At 32.1% G+C, this 24243-nt stretch overlaps 1 protein-coding gene across 1 annotated transcript in view; it reads right to left on the bottom strand.

Moving 5' to 3' along the window:
* Positions 1-218: 218 nt before the first annotated feature.
* Positions 219-24243, bottom strand: part of LOC124531989 — a 60815-nt gene continuing 36790 nt past the window's right edge. The window contains exons 2-8 of the mRNA XM_047106595.1: positions 23313-23476; positions 8719-8930; positions 5668-5803; positions 2978-3111; positions 2051-2281; positions 1069-1240; positions 219-635 (exon numbers count right to left, since the gene is read on the bottom strand). Of these exons, the coding sequence (XP_046962551.1) occupies positions 490-635; positions 1069-1240; positions 2051-2281; positions 2978-3111; positions 5668-5803; positions 8719-8930; positions 23313-23376 (1095 nt within the window). The 5' untranslated portion in view covers positions 23377-23476 and the 3' untranslated portion in view covers positions 219-489. The remainder of the gene's footprint in view (positions 636-1068; positions 1241-2050; positions 2282-2977; positions 3112-5667; positions 5804-8718; positions 8931-23312; positions 23477-24243) is intronic.

The raw sequence follows: 24243 nt of genomic DNA, 5'->3' as shown, positions 1-24243 counted from the left end.
TACGAACACAAAGATTTATTATTTCTTTTATTATTATATTCATATTGACAGTATATTAAAACAGATTAAAAATATTTTACACGGATAAAAAGCATATAAGTCGAACTAGAAGTATATTACAAATAGACTTTCAAAAGGTTCTCATATCTACACTAGAAAAATAATTTTATTTTATAAAAATAATTTTACTACCATTAATAATTAAATAAGGGCGAAAATATTATGAGATCACTAATAAGTTTTAATATGAACTATGTCTATATTAATTTAAGCGATATAGATCAATGCAAGTAGCGTTATCCATATAATATATAGCGCTGTTGAATGCTTAAAAATTGAATTTCGTTTTTCAGTATTTTATTATTTTATATCCGGTAATACAATTACACCGAGCTGAAAATATAATATTATTAGTGTGAAAACATTTTGCACGATTTAACTATATGAAGCTATATATTCTATGGATATTAAACTTTGTTTTTTTTTTTTTTAATATAAAGGTTGTCGAAGCTCATTTATTAGGAAGCCGTAACCAATCAATAGGAATGGGTGATAATTCTGAAGACGTGTGGATGTCGCATTAGCATATGTTGTGTCGGTTCGCGGTCTCTTCAAACTGAGTTCATTCACGGCCACTGAAATAAAATATTATATGGGTATAGGTATTCGACCCAACTATTCGTATCAAAATTTCAAACAAAACTTTCGTTTCAAAAAGTTTTAGTGGATTTTACGTGTAATAGAATTAATGAATGGTAAAAGTTTCCAACTATTAAAATTTTAGTACTAAGGCAATATTAGTTAATATATATTGATATTTATTGTAACATGATTAAAGCACTTTAATTAACTAAATACTTGTTTTTGTTAGTCAATTATGTAGTCTATAAAATTAAAGTTCAGTTAAAATATTTAATCGTTAATACTTAGTGGATAATTTTCTGACTGACTTTAACCAGTTCGATTTCCATCTTTGAGATTTGCCCTGTGCTACTTTTCGAGAGACCTTTCTTAGGACCAAAGAAGCCAGGATCTTTCTCCATCCATGGGAAACCTGAAACTTAGTACCTGTAACAGTTTGTTTCTTGATATCTGCATATCGTTCCCCCGGACCAACTTCGTCGGGTATTGTAGCAGTGCATGTAAGCTGAAGTCTTCCATGAGCCGGTGTCCGTAGTTCAGCTATCGATACCCATAGGGATATTGGAGGCGGGGATGGATCTCGGGGTTTTTTTCGAATCTGGTGATAAAATATTATAAAGTAGCTACATTAAGCAATTTCACCTACGACTATTTTGATTGCTCTACCTGGTACTTTGTGCGTTTCCTCCTACGACTATTTTACGTACACGTGCATTACTCCTTCGTTTGCAACGTGATTTTATTTATTTAAAACATTTCTCTAGAAAAAAAAATCGAGTGCGTAGATCCTGAGATAACAGCAATCAAACAAATCGAGTATATCTCTTTATATAGAGTCAAGCTACAAATACTTATTGTATTACGTAAAATATACTGTCAAATATATCTCACGCTATTTTTCTTGTTCAAATAAAAATAATTATATCCGCGAATGAACGCTTTATTGATTAACAGTCTGGCAGATTACCTCATTTGCTGGTAAATTAATCTTACTATTCAATTTACTATAATCATTGACGATAATTAAAGTTAATTAATTACGTAAAACGTTTGTCTTTCGGTCTGGAAAATTAAGAATGTTATGTTCCAATAAATAATGTAACTTATGTATATTTTAAATATTTGATGGTAGGACTTTGTTCAAGCTCGTTTGGGCCATGCCATGCCATAGCACTTACTCATCAGATATTCGGCCACTAAACTAATACTGTTGTGTTCCGGTTTGAAGGGCGAATGAGCCAGTGTAACTACAGGCACAAGGTACTTAACATCATAGTTGGGAACTATGGCTGCGCATTGGCGTAAGGAATCTGTTACAGCGTTAGGTGACCCATTTGCATCATAAAAACATTTCAAATTAATTGAAATTAAATTAAAATGAGAAACTTAAAGCAATTTAATAGCAAACCTTAGCAACGTCATCATTTCCATCCTTCAGAGCGCATTTACTTTGCTTGGTCAAGTTGGCCGGCGACTGCGTTGTACTTTCGCTCACTAATGCCCAGTACTTGGCTGTGTAGTTGAATTCGGGAGCAATATATCTATGTTGGTATTTCCGGTGACGGTAACCGCTTCCGCCCTTGGTCCTCGTTGAACTTGACACACGGTACGAGAAATACCGAATGGATTCGTCGGGCACCTGAAAATTCATTTGCGTTAAATATAACAGAAGGAAATTATACAGTAATATAATTATGTCAAATTTCAAACATTTATAGTTGTTGAGTAAATCTGAAATAGTGAAACACCTTGTCTAAATTTCTTTTACCGATTCTTCTCTGGTCTGAGAGATTTATTTTCAATTATACATTTAATAAATTGACTGTCCCGTTAGTATATATGCGTAAGGCTCCCGTGGTTCTGGGTTCCATCTCAGACCGATATAAAAGTTACTGAGTTTTTCAATCGAAATTTAACAACATATCTTAACATTTGAAAGTACTCCCGCGCCTTTGTTACTGTTGGAATTAGACCTGAACTTTTTCAGTCATGTCCATCATATATGAGAGGGAATAGGAAATTCATGTGTGATTTCGCACACACTTATGCTTTCCAATGTCCTGTTGGCAGGCAGAATATTGTATTTATGTATAACATTCTGAATGCAATATTCAGGAGAAATATTTCTGATGCAAAAAGTTACCCTTCCGTCATGTTTAAATAGATAATATAATGATAGCAGAAAAAAGTAGTCATCACATATACACAAAATAGCTACGTATCCATAAATGTACTTTACGTACTTATTATATTTACGTTTGGTTTTTACTGCAAATAATCGATTCATTATTTTTATTAATTTGTATTTTGTTTTTAATTTATAAATAGTTTTTACCTTTTCATTGTCGATATACCAAGTGAGACGCGGCGCAGGCGCAGCGGGCGCACTCGTACAATTGGCACGTAGCAACCCGCCCACTACCACATCAGGCTTTCCGAAGGTTATTATCGGAGGGTGTTTTTGCGAGTCTGTTGAGATAATTAATATTTTAAAGATGTCTATGCTACTATTAACGAGTCGAGATGGCCCAGTGGTTAGAACGCGTGCATCTTAACCGATGATTGCGGGTTCAAACCCAGGCCAGCACCGCTGATTCATGTGCTTAATTTGTCTTTATAATTCATCTCGTGCTCAGCGGTAAAGGAAAACATCGTGAGGAAACCTGCATGTGACAAATTTCATAGAAATTCTGCCACATGTGTATTCCACCAACCTGCATTGGTACAGCTTGGTGGAATAAGTTCCAAACCTTCTCCTCAAAGGGAGAGGAGGCCTTTAACCCAGCAGTGGGAATTACAGGCTATTGTTGTTATTGTTGTTGTATGCTAATATTATAAAATCGACTGTAAATCTATTTGTATCTCTGTGTGATACGCTTTAACGGCTGAACCACTAATATGGTGACGATGATGAATATAACCCCAAAAATGGACATAGGGTCCTTTTTTTCCCTTCAAGAGGGTAAAGTTGTAGACTATGTAAAAATATTTTACTGGAGGATTTCTCATCACTGACCGAATTCCTAGTCTAATAGCAGTTATATTATAAAATTATATAAAAATCAAACAACATAGTGAAAAATAGAAGAGCAATTGGCGTAGAAAGCATTAGAAATATAGACTACCTGATGAGTACTTCTTTAACAAATATTAACCATTCCTTACATAGGCATTCGCCATCAACTTTGGAATTAAAGTCTTTAACCCTCGTGCCTGTTGTTACATTGTTCCATTCACCTTTCAAACCAAAAGAGTATTAAATGTTATCTGATAAGTTTGTGTTACCAGACCAGTTGGGATCGGCTATTAATAATGCTATTACTATTGTCATTTTTGTTCACTAATTTTAAATTATTTTCTGTATTCGTAAATATTAGCACTGCATAGAATAAAATATACAAGATAAAATTCCTTGAAATTAAATGCCGATAAATATATCTGCAAGACTTGATAGTACCGATACTGCAATTTACAACATTAACTAAATTAAATTGAAAAAGTAGTCTTGTATAACTAATCCACTTAGCTTTACGTCTATACCAAAGAGTAACAGGTTTATCTATGGTTACCATTCGATCTATTTAAGGTTAACAAGCCGTCAGTAATCGTTAACTTGCTAAAGGTTTTTATAACATTAATGGCTTTGTAGATAGCTCGTCTTGGGATTGACACGATCGCCTCTAGGTCGTTTCAAATATAATATTAATTTATATTTACAGTGATGTTAATAAACATTTTGGATCACAAAAATATTCCGCTGATTCAAAATCAAAATAAACTTTATTTAAGAGAAGCTACCACCGGTTCGGAAAGTAGATTATATCGAGAAGAACCGGCCAGAAACTCAGTAGTTACTCTTTTTCAACATTTAAAAAATACAAAGTCATGTTAGTTAATACAATTATTTAAATTAATATACCCTGCTTGAAACTTAACAGTTATTAACTCCACGCTTTTTTATCATCTATAAAATCTTGTATCGAATAATATGCTTTTTTCACCAATGTTTTTTTAATAAAGGATTTGAATTTACGAAACGGCAAAGTCAAAAATGTCTGCGGATTTTCGGGTATACTTAGGTCTAGGATGTTTCTTTTCCAGTGATAGATTTTGACAATCATTAAATGAGTGTCATGCTTCTATCCTTACGAATATTAAAAAGGCAAAAGTTTGTATGTATCGATATCTGTTATTCTTTCACGGAAGAACTACTGAAAGGAGTTTATTAAAAATGTACAATAAAATATCTTAAACATCAGAATGGCACATAGACATATATACATAGTATGAGAAATTTGATAAAACTCAAACTTCGAGTGTTGAATAGCCCTTAGCCACACACGGATGCATTCATAAATATTTATGGTACTGTTATTGGTATTATCAATAGTATTAATATTTTAGGAAGTTAGTCAACTCGACATGTTGACTAACATTTTTTTTGGCCTTCATTTGTGTTTAAATGGCACAGATTATTTCGCCAATGTCATGTGCGATGGAGAAGACAAATAACTTTAATGTCGAATTAATTTAAATCACATGTCATGTTGGATTATGACAGATGACAAATCATGTTAGAATAATGTGGGTTAAAGTTTGAACACACGTTTCTGTGCTCTATCATATATCCTGCACGATTAGTTAGTTTCTCCTGGGAGTTTTAGGTCGACATCGGTCAGAATGTTATTATTTATTATCCTTAAATACGTTTGTATAATATCAATTTATATGTATTAATTTTTAGTACTTCTTTTATGTTAGGATCATTGTAATATATAGGTATATTTTAATGTATATCTACAATTTATACGAAAATATTAAAAACTTCAGGTGTGTAAGTGTGGAGGGAGCACCCTATGTCCATTTGCTATATCTTTTAGAATGAGGATACAAAAACACATAAAGCTAAACAATCAAACAAACAAATAAATAAACTTCACTCTTATATTATTAAGTTAGGACTTTAACTTGAAAACTGAAAAATAAATTTACAAGTAAGTTTAGTAAATGTACTATTCTACTTACATACGACGGTAAGCTGGTGAGGCGGAGAGGCGGCCGTGAATATGGGCGTCTCGAGGGACACCTCACACCAGTAGAGCCCGGAGGCGGTCGGGTCCAGATTATCAAGTGTAATAGAATTCTCAGTCACCAGAGACATCTGAAAATGCTCAAGTATATGTCATAGCTCTCCGTTTGATAAATCAACATGAACTAAAAAGACAATCCCTCAATATTTGTGATGTTTGACATCCATGTAAACCATTATTAATGTAAAGAAAAAGGCACACAAAAGCTTCGGAGATCTATGTGACATTATTAATGCCAACACATGCAGATATCTTCGATACCACAGATACAGTATTAACATATATTAAACAAATGAAAATAAATTTTTACTTGGCCAGGATTGAAACCGCATTCATTGTGGTTTATGTATTCTTACTACCGAACTCATTAAACTTATTATGATAATTCTCATAGCTGTTTATTAAAATATATATGCATGGATTTAGTTTGCAAACCAAACATATCCACTAAAACCTTTAAGGCTGTACCTTAATGTTATACGAACCCCTTACCGAGGTGAATATCTCAAGTTTGATCCTTTCAATTCTGACCACCTGGCACGGTTAAGTTAAAGCTACTTACTAAAAGCTATTAAACATAGCTAAGAATTGAAATTAATAAATTTTATAATACATGAAGTATTAAAAATGTTTTTACTGACTGGGTGACTGAGTTAAAGGTACTTAATTTTTTAATCATTATAATCAAGTTGACGAGCAAATCCAAAATTCAATGGTAAGTGGGCAACGCTATCTACAAACATCGGTACTGTAAAAATTATACCCATTCCTTATATCTCCAATGCGCCACCAAGCGAGGTTACTAAGAAATTATATCATCATTTTTACTTACGTTGGGGTATTGACCTTTAAAAGGTAACCAGATACCGGATAAAGAGAACAAAAAAATCAGTACCAATAAATTACCTAAAATTAAAGTACTTTTCAAGACGTTTTCGCAATTCAATTGTGTTAATGTAGTGTTTTCGTAGCATTGTAAGTAAAGGCAATTAAATTGTAATGGACCTCCGGACGAAGAAAACTCGTACTCTCGACGTCTGAGAGCACGCGGAGCTCCCAGTCAGCTAATGGCCGCGACAGGTGTTTCTGTATGTGGCAACTTGTTTTTCAAAATGTCAAGTAATATAATAAAAAGAAGATTGCGATTAAAACCAAGGTAACTTCCTTGAAAGAACTTAAGGAAGTTGGAATAATCAAATATACTACAGTTTACGATACTCATTTAAGCAAATAAAAATTTGCTATATGCTATATATATACAGGGTTATTGGTAACTCGACGTATATCCATTAAGACGAATCCAAAAGTCACCCATTTTTGAGTTATCACGTTTTTTCAAAATTTGTCAAAAATGCAACTTCAAAAATTTATTTAAAAAAAGTATCAATTAAAATCTATTTTTTCTTTTGTTTTATAAAAACGATTAAACACTGGATATTTGTGAATATAAATATTGACTCCTGAATCCGCATTAAGCACAAATTTATAAAAAATAACTTTCATTTCTGAGACTTCTTCGTGAGGATAATAGTAAGGATAGAATCCTGCATTATTTATTGTAGAACTTGCTGTGTGTGCTGTGCTCTGTTATTGAGAGCTCTCGGATTACAATGTTTTGCTTTAGCGTTATTTGACATGCAATATTTTGTTTAAATTCACTTGTTACTATTACTATTCGGTTATTCGGCTCTTATTGAAAAATGTGTGTTTTTAACAAAATTTTCTTTTTTGACTATTTGATATTGATGTGTAGCTCACAGTGGTTTTCAATTAGATTAACGAGTTCAGGTCAGAGTAACAATTTTGAACTTTATCCATAAGATCCATTTAGCTATCATTTAGATATCTAGTATGGTTCAGCTTAGTATGGTTCTACCAGCATTTGCATTGTAAGCGCAAAAAATCTGTTTATTTAAGACATTACTTCAGGAATCTGGAAACTAATCAGTATCTACTTAATTGTGCATTAATAACACTTTTATACTTTTCACCTTCAAAAAAACTGCATCAAAATCCGTTGTGTAATTTTAAAGATCTAAGCATACACAAGGAAAGCGGTGAGCGGCATTGTTTCATACTATGTAATGATTTACTATAGAGCAAACTTTAAAAATATACATATATTTTATCTCATACAAAACTCCTGACATTTTACTGCAACCAAACAATGTTAAATACGTTCCTAAAGTTTACATATTTCAAATAAACATTTTGAAATGTACGGCCGGCGGTGTGATCATTGTGTTGTGGTTGCGTCGCATTTGTAGTAAAAGGCATTAATTAAAAGTAAACCTCTAGCTTATATAATAAGCGTATTTCCCAGTATAAGCTTTTAACGATGATATATAAAATGTAGGTAGAACTAGTACAGATCATCTACGGGAAGGTCAAAGCTGGTTTGCTTTGAAATTTTTGCCAATTTTATGCTGAGATATTTCATATTCTGTTATTATAGTTTCTTAATATTTTCTTACTAGAATTTTTGGTTTTTACATTCCATTAATAAATATATATGTACATCACCAATTCTTATTTTTAATATTTATATAATCTAGTAGTTCTCTCATTGCTGGGCTAAGGCTTCATCGCCTGTTGAAGAGAATATTTGGAGCGTAATTATTTGTTTTAATATTTAAGAGTACACGATAAATGATATACGTAACTGATTTCGAGTAGTTATTATCAACACATGCTACTGCAAAACAACAATACTTAGTATTTAAGGGTATATTGAAGGGTGAGCGAGGTAATATAGCGAAAGGTCCATGTCATGTCCCTGGTGAAAATAACATCTTAGTGCCTAAGATTAGTTAGCGCATTAGTGATTTGAGTAATGCTTAATATTTCTTAAAGTACGTAAATCTATGATATCGCCTATCTATATGACATAAAATAAATAACAATATAAATATAATACTTGCCAATTTCATGGTACATATACATTGACAACATTTAAAAAAATAAATAACAACTAAAAAGTACTCACATTCAGTTTTCCACCAGGGAATGTATAATTCGTGTACGGTGGTTTCCTCTCTCTGACATACTGAAGTAACTTCGCACCGGACCTCAGAAATTCCACCTTATATAGCAGCTGCGGTGGTACTTGATGGAGACAGCGAAGAGTTGCTGAGCCACCACGTGCGACCCAGCTCGGCGCTGATATGCGCACATCGACCTCCGTCGCCTGACCGCTTCCTGTAAAATGGTTGTGTTAGCGACATCATTTAACGTGGCTTTAACGTTCGACCACAATCTAATTTAAATTCATGGAATAAATATCGTACAAAATATTTTATCATTCGTATAACTTGTACGGTAATTCGTGTAAATAGTACGACATAATTTTGACATATACAGTTTAATTATCGTATATTTTATGAAAACTATTCAAGAACTATTATTAAGAAAGCATTTTATCTCATCATATCATCATCAAATTCATTTCAATATAATCATTTCATAATAATCAATCATCAATAAGGTTTCCACGTTCTCTTTTCTCACTTATCTATTACGTTAAATTAAAAGAAATTTATTTAAAAAAACAATGACAAAATGTTTCTTAATAAGAGCTCATAAATTTTATAAAATATTCAACTTGAAAAAAAATAACAAGGAGGCAATCATATATATACATTCCCAAGGTGTGCTATCAACCATAAACTCACTCTCTACTCCCACTAATTGTATAATAAACTTTCGCACACAAGGGCTCTTTAATTTTTTTTATTTGATAGGTTTCTGGGATCCCGTTGTGGATCCATATACAACGCCTCACAGGAGTAACAAACTTGTACCAGTGCCATCATATTCACTTTTTGTAGAAGGCTACATTAATCTTAAGTACTATAGTAACTTCTCTTGGTTGCGAATTACATTTATATCATACAATTTCCTTTATTCGTTAATTGCGAGTTTGTACGCTATCATGTCTTCCGGGTCATTTAAAGTCGTTAGCCCTTTGTCTGAACTCTGAATTCTGATTTAACACATCTGACAACAATAAATGACTAGATCCAGTTAATGGCTAGTGTAACTACGTTTGTACACACACTCGACACTATATATTTTGCGTAGTTGGGTAATATCTCTTATGATAGTATGTTGTGGGTGAAATCGGTCAGAATCATTATCAGCATCATCATATTAAAAATTATTCTTGTTAGTTAAGTTTTCGGAATTTCCTAATGTAAAAACTAAACAAGCATTTATAAACTGTCGTTGATACATAAGCTACGTTTACGAAGTGCTCTGACGTTATATAAAATGAGTAATAATGAATCAATCTACGGTAGATATATATTAAGGATAGGTGGATTAAACTTCTCTAAAATGTAAGAAAATTCTTTTGCCACGTTTTAAGAAATTTATGGGCTCATATTTAAACGTTATGTTCTCAATGATTTTTTAATAACCTACCTGTAACATTACCTAGCATACATGTTGGCTTTTTAAGGTGATTTAAAGCATTTGTAGGAAGCTCCGTGTATTTTATTTGTTAAAGTATTAATATCGAAATAAAACTAGTTATAACGGATTTGAATCGCGTATATTAATTATTTTTGACATCCCGACGTTTCGAGCACTTTACAGCGTTCGTGGTCATGGGTAGTCGACCCGTTTATTTTATTTCAATGTGTAATAATCGCGAAATTATAAGACATTAAAGTATTTATAATTTTTAAACACATAGCGACAAGTTCATGATGTTCAAACGCGTATATACAGTACTATTAAACGAAATTCTACCATACACCGCTCTTAAAGCACTTCCTAGTATAATTCAAATTGAGAACAAGCATATTTTGTCGAACAACGTAACAATTTAAGCGCTTCAAAAATGATGGCTTTTGTTTAGCATTACCCTTCTATTGCATCGATAAATTGAGGATTACGTTGAAGTTAAGTGAAATTTCAAATTTATAACAAATAGTGAAACAAAGACCCGAGATGGCCCAGTGATTAGAACGCGTGCATCTTAACCGATGATTGCGAGTTCAAATCCAGGCAAGCACCACTGAATATTCATATGCTTAATTTGTGTTTATAATTCAACTCGTGAAGATCGCTAGGAAACCTGTAGGTGTCTAATTTCACAGAAATTCTGCCATAAGTGTATTTTACTCTAGAATATGTTCTAAGCCTTCTCCTCAAATAGAGAGGAGGCCTTAGCCTAGCAGTGGGAATATTTATAGGCTGTTGTTGTTATGTTATTATTGTAAAACAAAACAGCAATATTTGGAATGAGAAACAGGTGTACGGATCATTAAATAAGTATTTTAGTTTCACAAGAGTTTAAATAGACAACGTCGAATTACAAATTATCATGTGCACATAAAATTTACATAACAATAAATTCACCAGTTGAATAAAGTAAAAGTAAAGAAATACACCAATTACCATTAAATTTACCCTTTCAGTAAACTTGATCATATGTCCCGATTCACTACAGAACCCGTTTGTATTATCTCGTATTATCAGAATTACCGTATTCCCCATCGCATGTCGACTTTTTTTATATATATTATAGAATAGAATGGCTAGCGTATTACCTCAGACCTGCTTAATGGAAAACGGTCACGCAAGCGCGAATTCCGAGAAGAATCCAATTCTCTCTTCACGAAGACCTTTAAATTATAATTTTCCGGGACGTAAATGCAAGAAGAGGAATCCAACGGTTATCTATTTGTATAAGAAACGAAGATGCAAAAACATCAAAGCGTATTACATTTCAAGTTTAAAATTGTTTTTTTTCCTAACTCATATGTATTATATTTAAAATTATCTGTGGCGTACTTCGCGCGCGTTTGCGTTTGAATTTAACAACAACAGCCTGTAAATTCCCACTGCTGGGCTAAAGGCCTCCACTCCTTTTGAGGAGAAGGTTTGGAACATATTCCACCACGCTGTTCCAATACTGGTTGGTGGAATACACATGTGGCAGAATTTCTATGAAATTTGTCACATACAGGTTTCCTCACGATATTTTCCTTCACCGCCGAGCACGAGATGAATTATAAAGACAAATTAAGCACATGAATCAGCGGTGCTTGCTTGGGTTTGAACCCGCAATCAACGGTTAAGATGCACGCGTTCTAACCACTGGGCCATCTTCTCTTCATCTTGAACTTAATAAAAATGTTTTTTGGCAGATTTTACTATGACTCATTAAGCCTGTATTGAGTCGTTGGTGGAAGGCACTTGACGTGACGGCGGAGTGGCTAGCGTGAGAACTGCTCGCGGTATTTGACGGTCTTTATAAATTGCAGTGTGACTTTAATATTACTTATATTTAATACTAAAATATAAGAAGTTTACCAAATTTCAGACACCAGGCTATTTTGAGGATTTATTTTGTTAAAAAAATCCGTTAATTTCTTTTTTTTGGATCGACTTGGGCTTGGAACCTTGGTCCTCTGAATACGCCACCATATATACATATCTAGTAGTTACTAGACCAATAAAATCAATATGAATGATGCAAATATTAACAATTACAGGACCAAAAAATCTCTCATCGTACATAAAATTTGCGCATGGAATACAAAAAACAATTACATTATTAATCGCTGGAATATTCCAATTGCTAATTTGGAAAATATTTGGTTTTCCAGTGTCCTGTTCATTGTTAGTTCCAAACAAAGAGTGAGGGGATGACGTTTTTTACCCTTTGTAATGTAAAATCGCTAGCACGTTGTTTTATTATCTTAAAAAAAATAAGGAACATTAAAACACGATGAAAACTTTTCACTTTGTAAAATGTATTCTCCCAAACAGTGCTTACTAGATTACGATATTGTTTTAACATTAAACAACAAATACATCTCGGGGTTTCCACTAATACTAATCTTATATTATGGATCTACTGAGATGGCCTTATGATTAGAATACGTACATCATAACCGATAATTGCGGGTTCAAAGGCAAGCACCACTGAATATTCTTGTGCTTAATGTGTGTTTATAAAACAACTCGCGCTCGGCGTTGAAGAAAAATATCTAAAAATATTTCAATGAAATTGTGCCACATGTGAATTCAACAACTCGCATTGGAGCAGCGTGGTGGAATGTGTTCCTAACCTTTTCCTAAAAAGGAAAGGAGGCCCGGCCCAGCTATGGGAAAGCTATAGGTGATGCGATGTACTAATTTATAATTAAACGTGAACGTATAATTAAATACGAACGAAGTAGGAATTACTATTCACGTTTAAATTTAAAAGCAATTGATGGTTTTAGGAAACGTGTTCCATTTTCCAGAATACATTTATTTGTTAAATATATTACAATATAAAATCATGTAACGATATCTCAGTCATTATGCGCACGCAGTTGTTTTTAATTGGTAAGAATCATTCAAAAATTTCGATTAATTTATATAAGGTTCGTGACTTTTTTCCCGCAGATTATTCCCGAATATTTGTAGAAGTACTATATCGCTAATTGTTAGATGAAGCTGAAGATGCTTACTTAAATAAGGTTGGTTAATTGGATATTCATATCAAATTACCAAAATTGTTTACTATTATCGGCTCATAAATATCAGATATATTTGATTTCTGTGGTATTCAAAGGAATGTAACTATACCTACAGTCTGGTATTTATGAAACCGGAACGCACCCGTCGCAACTCTTTCCCAAAATATCGCGAGACCAATGAAGCACGACCACGAAAGAAAATATAAATAGGTACTATTTTTGGCAAAAGAAAAGTATTGATGGATTCTATTTTTAAAATAAATATTGTGTTTGCCGTATTTCGTCTACTGCAATTTCTACTTCTACTTCTTATCTTATACTGCACAAGTGTTTGCGAAGCCACGAGGTAAGCTCTCTATCCCTTTAGTAAAAGAACCGGATGGAACAGCATGATTCTTCGGACTATACAGCCTGAGATTAGATGCAGGATCAATGGCTTTGCGTGCTTTTTTAAAGGAACCTAAAATACTTTCCATATATGTACTAGACTAATCTCGTACTTACTATGTGGAAAGTCTCGACCGAATAATATAAAAAAAAAGCGTGATGTTAAAATATATCTTTCTATAAAATATAGAGAAGCTGTGATAGGAACTAACATATTCTTCCTCTTCTATTCTCTGTGCTAATAAAATCCTAAGCACCTTGTTATTTGAAAAAAAATTTTGGATAACTTTTTACTTTGGTTGAGGTCGCCTTATGCTTAAATTTTATCACTATTATTTTGCTGGTAACTAAAAGTATGGAATACTTATTCATATAAAAAAATAAAACAAATGGATGTATTTAAATGGGCACAATGTACCAAAACTGTCTTTTTTAATGATACATTGTATTGCTTTTATATTATATTTTTTTCTATTTTTTACATACGAAACGAGCAAATGCAAATGGGCATCTAATGTTAAGTGGCGTCCATTATACACCTCTAGTACTACGCTTTAATCTTTAGTTCTAAGATTGTTCCATACCATTTTCTAGTACTGTACATTTCGATATAAATTAAAAAGTATTTAGTAAGCATCAAATTTTACTTCATCATGTTCTTTTTATTCTTGTATATAACTTTGTCATAATAAAGATTAAAAATATGTTTCGTCATGTAATAGCGTTTGATCTTGTTCAGAAATCAAGTTTTTACATCTTCTTAGCTCCTCATCTGTGTCCCTAATAGATCATTCAAAGTTGAGATTGAAATAAAATTAGATCACTAGACAATGAAAATTGCCTTTTAATTCTAAAAACATATTATGGAAGGAAGTATATCATTCAGATACGCGGAAACAGGTTATACATACAATAACAGTCGTGTTGTTTAATTACAGTTTTACGTGTTTCTATCTCGTTTGTGATTTTTAGTAAAGATATTACCGAACATAGTAATTAATAACAAACACTTATTCCGAAGCTATATTTTATGCGAATAGTAATTACCCCTTTAAATACAATTACTACGTGTGTTAATTATTATGTATGTTATCTTTGTGATGTTGTTGTCATTTATTTTTGTGGCATTAAGAATAAATAATAATAATTAACTTTAAACTCATTGACATAAAGTCCACATTAACATAAAGCAACATACGTTTCATGTTAATTAATATTATCTGTGTACATAAATAGGTAGATACGTGTAAGTTTAAAATCTGTCGGAAACATAATATGCAATAGGTATGTATTGATGTTAAGCTCAGCTGGCCTCTTCCCTTTGAGGAGAAGGTTTAGAGCATATTCAACCACTCTGCTCCAACACGGTGTTGGGTACAAGTGAGGCACAATTTTGATGAAAATATACACAGGCAGGTTAACCCCAAGATATTTACTTTACGACGGAGCAAAAGATTAATTAATTCGGGTTAGAACCCGGAATCATCGTATAGATTCACACGTTTTAAACACTTGCCCATGTCGGCTCTCAACGTGACGACGTCGTAACGTGTTTCTGTGTGGTAGCCCTAACTCAAGAAATTCTAAAATTTTCGATATAACTCTATTTTTATTATGTGTGAATCCTTAACATGTTCAATTATCATATTAATATCGCATGTCACTCCTGACTTATTACGATCGTGTTCTGTAAGTTTCAAGTCTGTCCTTACAGAATATCTGCTGGTAATAATTATGTTTTTCGTTCCAAACCAAAACAACATAGACGCTAAACAATTGTTTGCAGATGTCAACATGTTGTTGGCAGGTAAAACAACGTCGAAACAACCATAACAACGGTATGTTTGTATATTGGAATTAAGTCATTAATTCAAATTAGATATTCAAGTTATTTTATAAACATCAATTATTAAGAAATATATATTGCTGGGCTGATGTTGAGGATAATGAAAGACACTAACTGGTTCACGATTTATTAACGAGACGGTACGATTATACGGACTGTGACGCACTTGATAGACACTCTGTTTTACATATGCAATGCTTCGACTTTTATACGTGATATATGCGATACACAGATGTGAAGTATTTTAGTCATAGAATATGTAACTTTACTAACTGTTTACTTTAATACCTATGTACGGCACCTATGCATCTGATAAATATGTGTAAGCCAAATTAAGGCAAAGCAAAAATATTTAAATATTTTGAACACAACAACTCGTTGTAATAAAGTTTTCATCATAGCCATTATGTCTTAAGCCGAGCCGAACAAGTGCTTAGAAAGCGTTTATCTTAATCGATGATTGTGGATTCAATCTCAGCATCATTGAATTTTCAAGTACTTAATTTGTATTTGCAGTTAATCGTGTGGCTATGAAGGAAACCATCACGTGGTAACTTGCACGTGTGTTACAAATTACCTCTCGAAAGGGGGGGAGAGGTTTTTGCCCTTTTATGGGATATTTCCGGGTGTTTCTGTTTTTTGTATTTCGATTTGTGAGCTGTTGTAATTACAGGAAAAAGGGACATAAAACAGTTTCCAAGGATGGTGGCGTATTGGCGATGTAAGAAAGGTTTAAAAAAACTGAACCTAAAGTGGTGTTAATTTTATGAAGCCAGCATTTATTTTATATGGATAGCTTATAATTATGTTTAACGATGTCTTCAAGAAATACATTTAATGATCGAAATTAAAAATAATTGCTGTATAAATCTTGGCCGATAAAACAACGAATCAAGCAAATACCTTACTCAATCCACTCAATTTTGGTATCATAATTTGATATAAAATTTACATACCACGGAAAAATATTACGTTATTATACGATATCAATTATTATTTATGGAAAACAAAATATTTTCCATTTACAATTTTTTATACGAATTGGCTTCAATATCGTAGCTATTGATTTTAATAAAAGCTCAAATTTTATTTGTATTTTCCACGTATTGTTTACCGTTTTTCCACTGGTTGTTTACTGCGATGTCAACTACATTACGTTATTAAACTCAGCCCTAACTTAAACTGTGGCAATATCAAATGATCATCATGTAGTTCGTAGATTACAGCTGTCTTGTTTAAAAGAACTGACTTTATTCATTTAAGCTATACATAAAATAAAATTGGAGTGTTTCTTTTGGTAATACTAAAATAATCGCTTTTTACTTAATGCTAATGTTTTTTTTATGATATATGTAGTTTGGCGGACGAGCCTATGGTCCACCTAATGGTAAGTGGTCACCATCACCCATAGACAATGACGCTGTAAGAAATATTACAATTTCTTACATCGTCTATGTGCCACCAACCTTGGGAACTAAGATGTCATGTCCCTTGTGCCTGTACACTGGCTCACTCACACTTCAAACCGGAACACAACAATACTGAGTACTGCTATTTGGTGGTAGAATAACTCATGAGTGGGTGGTAATAACTTTTTGTAAAGGCGCACACAAGTCGCGCGCACGGCTATTGATTAAAAAGATTGTATGACAAATAATTAAAAAAAAACAATGTAAATTGATTAAAACTTCCGTAAATTGATTCAATTTATCTTATTATATATGCGTACATCAGTTTACATAGAACTCAACAGATGCGAATTGCTAAATACCAAAAACATTTTAGCGCAACTAGTAAGAAATAAAATTATGATACATAAATAATTATTAATTAACGAAGTCGATTACTGGTAGAAGTCAAAGTTTTGCAACCTAGTTCAATCTAGATCACATAAAAGTAATTTAGACAAAGTTCACGGAAACGAAACTTACTTATTCAGATTTGAGATGAAGTCATCACTTTGGGTCATCACCTACGCTGTTTCTAGTACCTAAGTATAGCTTTAGATTATTTTTAAATTCGTTACATAATAATAATAAATTTATTCATTTTTTTACATTAGGGTAAAAAAATAAGGAGTAAGGAGTAATAATAAGGAGGTCTCAACTTGTTCTTATTACAAAATGCTTAGTTTAATTAATAGTTCTAAATACTGTGGCGTTTATGACATGTTGACGATTTTTATATTTTAATACCATATATTAAATATGCAATAACATATTGATGCAATTCAATTTGCCAAAATTAATTGCTGCAAAAGGACACTCGTTCGCTAATTGCTACAGGTTTTTTAATTAAATAAAATCTTGCTGTAAAATGAAAATGTTTCATTAAAAAATTTAAAAACGTACCTAATGTTTACATAAGCATCCACGTAGTTTAGCTGATAAAACAAACTTTAAAAACAACGGATAAATCGATAGTGCATCAACAACAATAAATATACTCGTAATACTGTTTTGCGATCGTGCCGGTCGTCGAGTATGAAATTTCATAATAGATTTGCTGATTTGCACAAGCCAAAGATAAACCGTGCCATACGTGCTTAATTGCGCAAATTGGCTTACACGAGTAAGAGCAAAAAAATACTCAAACGTGTGTCGGACCTGATGGCACAAAAGGCACGTCGATGACGATAATACCCTGTTTGCACTTCCGACACGCGTCGCTTATTCCGGACAAAGACATTCATCATCCGTCCGGTCCGGTTGTAAATACGAGCCGTAACGATTAGGTCGATTAGAATGTGGAAACTTTGTACCTAGTTTTGAGATGAATAACTTATTTAATAATGTTATCTTAAATTTTCGCGATTATTACACATTGAAATAAAACTAGTTTTAACGGATTTTAATCGCGTATATTATCGCGTATAATCGGGTACTCTACCCATGACCACGAACGCTGTAAAGTGCTCGAAACGTCGGGATGTTAAAAATAATGAATATACGCGATTAAAATCCGTTAAAACTAGTTTTATTTCAACTAATTTAATATTTCTACGTTTTTTTTAGACTATTTCTCGATAATATTGTCGTTATCGGTAATCACAAATGCACGTCGCATAAACAATCAACAATATTTCAAAAATTTACATGAGGCTTCTTTATTAAAATGGCTATAAATGATATGCAGGCTAAGGTTTTTAATGTTTACGTTCTATATAAATACTCGTTTATTCACAAAGAAATGTATGGTAGACGATAAAGATTTAATTTACTGAATACTTAATATTCTCTACGTCTCTGATAATAATAAATTGAATCTCAAATAGGATTTCTGTCAAAAGTCAAATGTTTTTTATAGTCTACACATAATTACCCTTTACTTTCAACGAAAAGGTAAAGCGTTGAAGTTAATTGGTTTACATCAAAACTTGAGAAGTTTTTACGTCCAAGTATTTATTATCTACTAGTTTTCGCCTGCGGCTTCACTCCTGTTTTAGGGGTTGATTGGCATATGTTATACAAAAAAAATAGCCTATGTCTTTTCTTGGAGCTCAAATTCTCATACCAAATTTCATCAAATTCGGATCAGTAGTTTGGTAGTGAAAGAGCGACAGACAGACAGAGTTACCTTACATTTATAATATTAGTGCAGATTTGGATTTGGAACTGGAAAGCAGAGATGGCCCAGTGGTTAGAACGCGTGCATCTTAACCAGTGATTGCGGGTTCAAACCCAGGCAAGCACCGCTGATTCATGTGCTTAATTTGTCTTTATAATTCATCACGTGCTCAGCGGCCAAGGAAGACATCGTGAGGAAACCTACATGTGACAAATTTCATAGAAATTCTTCCATATGTGTATTCCACCAACCCGCTTTGGAACAGCGTGGTGGAATATGTTCCAACCCTTCTTCTCAAAGGGAGAGGATGCCTTTAGCCCAGCAGTAGCAGTTGTTTTTTGGAAACAACTTGATAATTTTAAAAGACGCTATTAATGACTTTAACTTACACAATGATATAAAGAATTATCTTTGCTCTTGTTAAAATGTAATTCACTGTCCAAAGTTTACGCAAACAAAGCCAAGAGCTCATACCGAATACATCTTCCTAAGATGAAATATTACGTAGTTTCTTGTTAGCAAAGTCCCATTTGGAAGATGTCAATAATTTGGAAGGCGGGATAAGCAGCTACGTTCCAGTTAGTTCTTGCAATTGCATATAGCATTGAAAGATAATTAAAATTTCAAAGAGACTTTTGAAAGGAAACCATAGGGTATCCGGTATAAATATCTAATATGCTATTGTATTGAATCTTTACATTTACTCCTGTATAAAATACATCCGTTATTCTTAAACGTATCATTCGATTTAGGCCGAACAATGAGGAGCATAGTTCACTAAGCCCGTTGCAAGTGACAGGTAGAGAAATAACGTCATTGCTCTCAAGTAAGTTACTTCAATTTATCTAAAGTAAGTTTGACATGCAGTTAATAAATTTACACTTGAATATATAGTACCATCAAACTGAATCATAGCTATATTTCATATAAAAATGTATGCTTTCCCGTCGTTTGTGTTCCTGTCATATTTTATGTCATGGACAGTTTTGAAATCTTCTTATACCTATTTATGTAAGAGTCTGATCTCAGCCAAACTGAATTATAAACCAACTCCTATCTAACGAGTCGAAAAGCACAACTTTGGTGGTGGGACATTATATAGACATATTGATTTTAAATTCACACAATTCACTTGGTAGTAGGGCTTTGTGCAAGCCCGTCTGGATTGGTACCACCCACTCATCAGTTATTCTACCGCCAAATTACAGTACTCAGTATTGTTGTGTTCCGGTCTGAAGGGTGAGTGAGCCAGTGTAACTACAGGCACAAGGGACGTAACATCTTAGTTCCCAAGGTTGGTGGCACATTGACGATGTAAGAAATAGTTAATATTTCTTACAGCGTCATTGTCTATGGGTGATGGTGACCACTTATCATCAGGTAGCCCATATGCTCGTCCGCCAACCTATACCATAAAAAAATAAAAAAACATATATATTACTTTGGTTATATACGTTTTAGTTACATGAATTTAACTGTGACACACAAATGGTATTAAATATGATGATGTGCATAAAACCGGTCATATATCAATCATTTATAGCAAAATGCATGGTTTGATAACGTTCTATAAGTATCTACCTTCACAATGAGCTGGACTGACCAGGACTCAGAGTAATGTTGATTAATTATTATTAATGAGCGAGAGAGTTAGCACCTGCAGCTAAACATGTTACTGGTTTTGGTTGAAATCGTTAAATAGCTGGTAGAAGAATATTGATGTCTAAGTAAATCGAAAAAACAACCTAGCACTCGGCTTGTCCCTATAAGGTAAATAAAATTATAAATAAAATGAACCTATAAGGTAAATAAAATTATAAATAAAATGAACAACCGTATTCGAAGATCAGTTACGAAAAGTTTTGAATGCTCAAAATTAAACAAATAGCTTAGTTTAATATTACATACTAAGGGTATTTTTTATAACAGATTAGGAACCTAAACCTAATGAGTGTACAGTACAATGTGTAAAATGGACTAGTGCTGGTGTCAAATTGTCTTCTCTTTTCTTCCCTCAGGTTATTTTTTAAATTATTTATTGATCAACGTTAATGGGACTTATTGCCAGAAGGTATTTTTCCATTACAAAAAATATATGTACAATCTATTATATATTCTGAAAACAGTATCAATAAACCATTATATAGCTTGAGTAGAAATAAGATATAAGTATTGTTTAAAGGATTGTGTAATTGAATTAATCTCGAGTTAAAGGTAACATCACATTATCTAATGAGAAGTACAAAACAAATTCACAATACTTCTACTTGTTTTTTTTCTGGGATCTATTAGTCAAGTTACAGTTATTATATTAGAATTATCATTATCTATATTAAGGTAAGAAAAACATCACTATTAAATAGAACACAGGAAAAAACATCTATGTTATCCCGCCGTAAGTCATTAAACGATCTCAAGATGAGGAATATTTTATTTCTCTCATCAAAATATATTTATTTTTCATTCAACAACGCGTATTAAATTGGTTCAGGGTGTGTTAAACTAGTATTTTGTAGACATTGTCCTTATCCGAAATTGCTCTTGAAAAGAAGCTTTGCTCTTGAAAAGGGACATTAGGAAATAATTTTATCATTAACATTTTTGTATATGATGAAGACCCATATGACATATGATACCAAAATGAAATTGAGATTCATACACGAACTTTTTGGGACAAAATTTCCTAATCTCTGTTTCTCCGATTTTTAGACTTAGGGCGTTCGACCTTTATATCATTTGAATAAGTGTATATTCATTTTTTAAATATATCTTTGTTTTTTATTTTACACTTATGCCCTTTTAGATTAAGAGTTATCAAATCACCTTCTGTGCCGTGTGTGCCAAGTTCAATAAACGGGATTATAGAAATCTTTCAATCACATTTATACAATGAATCAGAAGCATAGAATTCATTAAAAGAACATGAAGCAAGGGTAAGACAATCCTATGAAATTACAAAATACAATTTGACAAAAGCAAAAAAACAGTGAACTTACTTTATTAATCATTTTAACAAATTATACCGGACCGATTTTGTTTTTTACTAATACTATAAATGCAACTGTACCTGTCTGTTACTTTTTTACGACCCAACCGAACTTGACAAAATTTGGTATGTAGTATCTTGAACTCCGAGAAAGGATAAATACTATTTTTTATGGCTAACACCTGCTGGCTGAGGGCTGAACATCTAGTATTATATATAGAAGTAAAACTAGCAATAATACCAACATTTTAGTAGCGCTTCGAGTAATATAGCGGCGTTTAGATGCATATCAAACTATGTCCTTTGTATGTAAAATATTTGACGCTCTTTTGTAATTTTCCACGTAAAACAATTTAAGTAGTTTATTATACTATAAATTTTAATAGGATTCTCCAAATAGCAGTTTAATGTTGCAAAAGTAACATATATTTATATCAATGCTCACAAAAATGTTTATAATCCAACTGTGACGTTCTTCTGGGTTATCATACATGACAGAACGTTGATAATACAGAACATATGGTTATTTTAAAGAATATAATCCATTTGTTTGCTCGACAGCTGAACCTTTGAAATTTGTAATTGTGAAACATCACGTAAAGCTATGACGAGGAGGACAAAATGTGTGTGAGCAATCGATGGTATTATGTGGGTAAATTGGGGGTTTTCTATTAAATTAAATTATAAATTTCACTCATTTAAAGTCGCGTATTCGAAATCTACAAGAAATCATTTTTATACTTAAATTAAAAACTTGATATCAATACCTATCGCGAACGCAATCACTCATCATTCAGCTTTAATAATAAACTATTCATAAAGTTAATATTTGACACTTGAATAAGCATCGTTTTGTTAATTTTGGTTTGAAGTTTATAAACTAACTTCATTATATTTGAATGAGCGAATTATACATTATATCGGTAATGTGGCCAATTAATTTGATGTTACAAATTAATCACATTAAAACGTTTAGGTGTCACTTACGTAAATTAATTTCTGAAGCATAATGTTAAATGAATTTAACGCAGAGAGAATTGGTTGATGTAAAATGATTTTAGACATTAAACATTTCAAGTTCAAAATAAATATTTTTGTTATTGTCGTCATTAAGTTTTGAACAAACAGATTAGTATATAGTTTAAAAATATCTGGATGTGTCGTATTTTATATGAATATATATGTAATATGTATATATATATATATATATATATATATATATATATATATATATATATATATATATATATATTTCTGATAACAAACTTAAAATAACAACACTCAAAAGTAAATTACATGTAGGTAAATGATCTTACCTCGTTTTAGGGCTGATAACAGGAGCAGTGTTGACCACCATGGCAATATCCGAAGAGGCACCATCACCCACGCTTTTATTTCTAATTACACCATAACTGTTTTCTGTATCACTTAAAATCACTCCTCAGCCGTCATATTTACACACAAACTTCAACATCACTTGCTTAAATTTACAATGGAATTATTTATGTAAATTAAAAGTATTGAATCAATTATCCTTTTTAATCATATAATAATGTATTCAATATATAAATGCATTTGTAAAATGAATCATAAGTGATTTACGTTGTAAGTGATTTAAAATATAAATAAGGTAGACATATTATATTCAATGCCCTATCCTAGAAAATTGTATGTTGAGATTTCAAATCAAATTCCTATATATTTATAAAAGGTAAGTGCTGTAATTTATCTAAATTTGAATAACTCACTCAGTTATAATATTTTAAATTACATTTTTTTTTATTTAAAGTGATGTAAACAATTTTTGACAAAAGATTAATTTTTAAATAAATTTGGAACCTTAAGACATTATCTTCTGCGGATTGGTAAATACAGACATATGTATATGGAATATAACACTGCAGGTTTTTTTTACATTATATTATTTTAAGTTATGAGTACAAGGGTCAAAATCACCAAGGTGGCGAATTCCAAATTCCATTTTTTGATAAATTGACCTAGCAGCTATTACTTTGATGATCAGCCTAAATGATCACTACACTTGTGTTTTAACAATATTTACGTTGGCAGAGCATATAATTGATTACTACTCTTTTAATTTTATTTTTAAAGTGAGCTATCACTGAAAAAAATCATTCCGGGAACGTTTTTGTGAAGTTTATAATAATATTAAAATATTACATAAGTATTTATTTTTTACCTTGTTCGATAGCGTATATATGTTATTTATTATTAAAAACTAAAGAA

This window comes from Vanessa cardui, chromosome 8, assembly GCF_905220365.1.
Source record: "Vanessa cardui chromosome 8, ilVanCard2.1, whole genome shotgun sequence".
Classification (NCBI taxonomy): Eukaryota; Metazoa; Arthropoda; class Insecta; order Lepidoptera; family Nymphalidae; genus Vanessa; species Vanessa cardui.
This window is presented reverse-complemented; position numbering and strand designations above follow the sequence as displayed.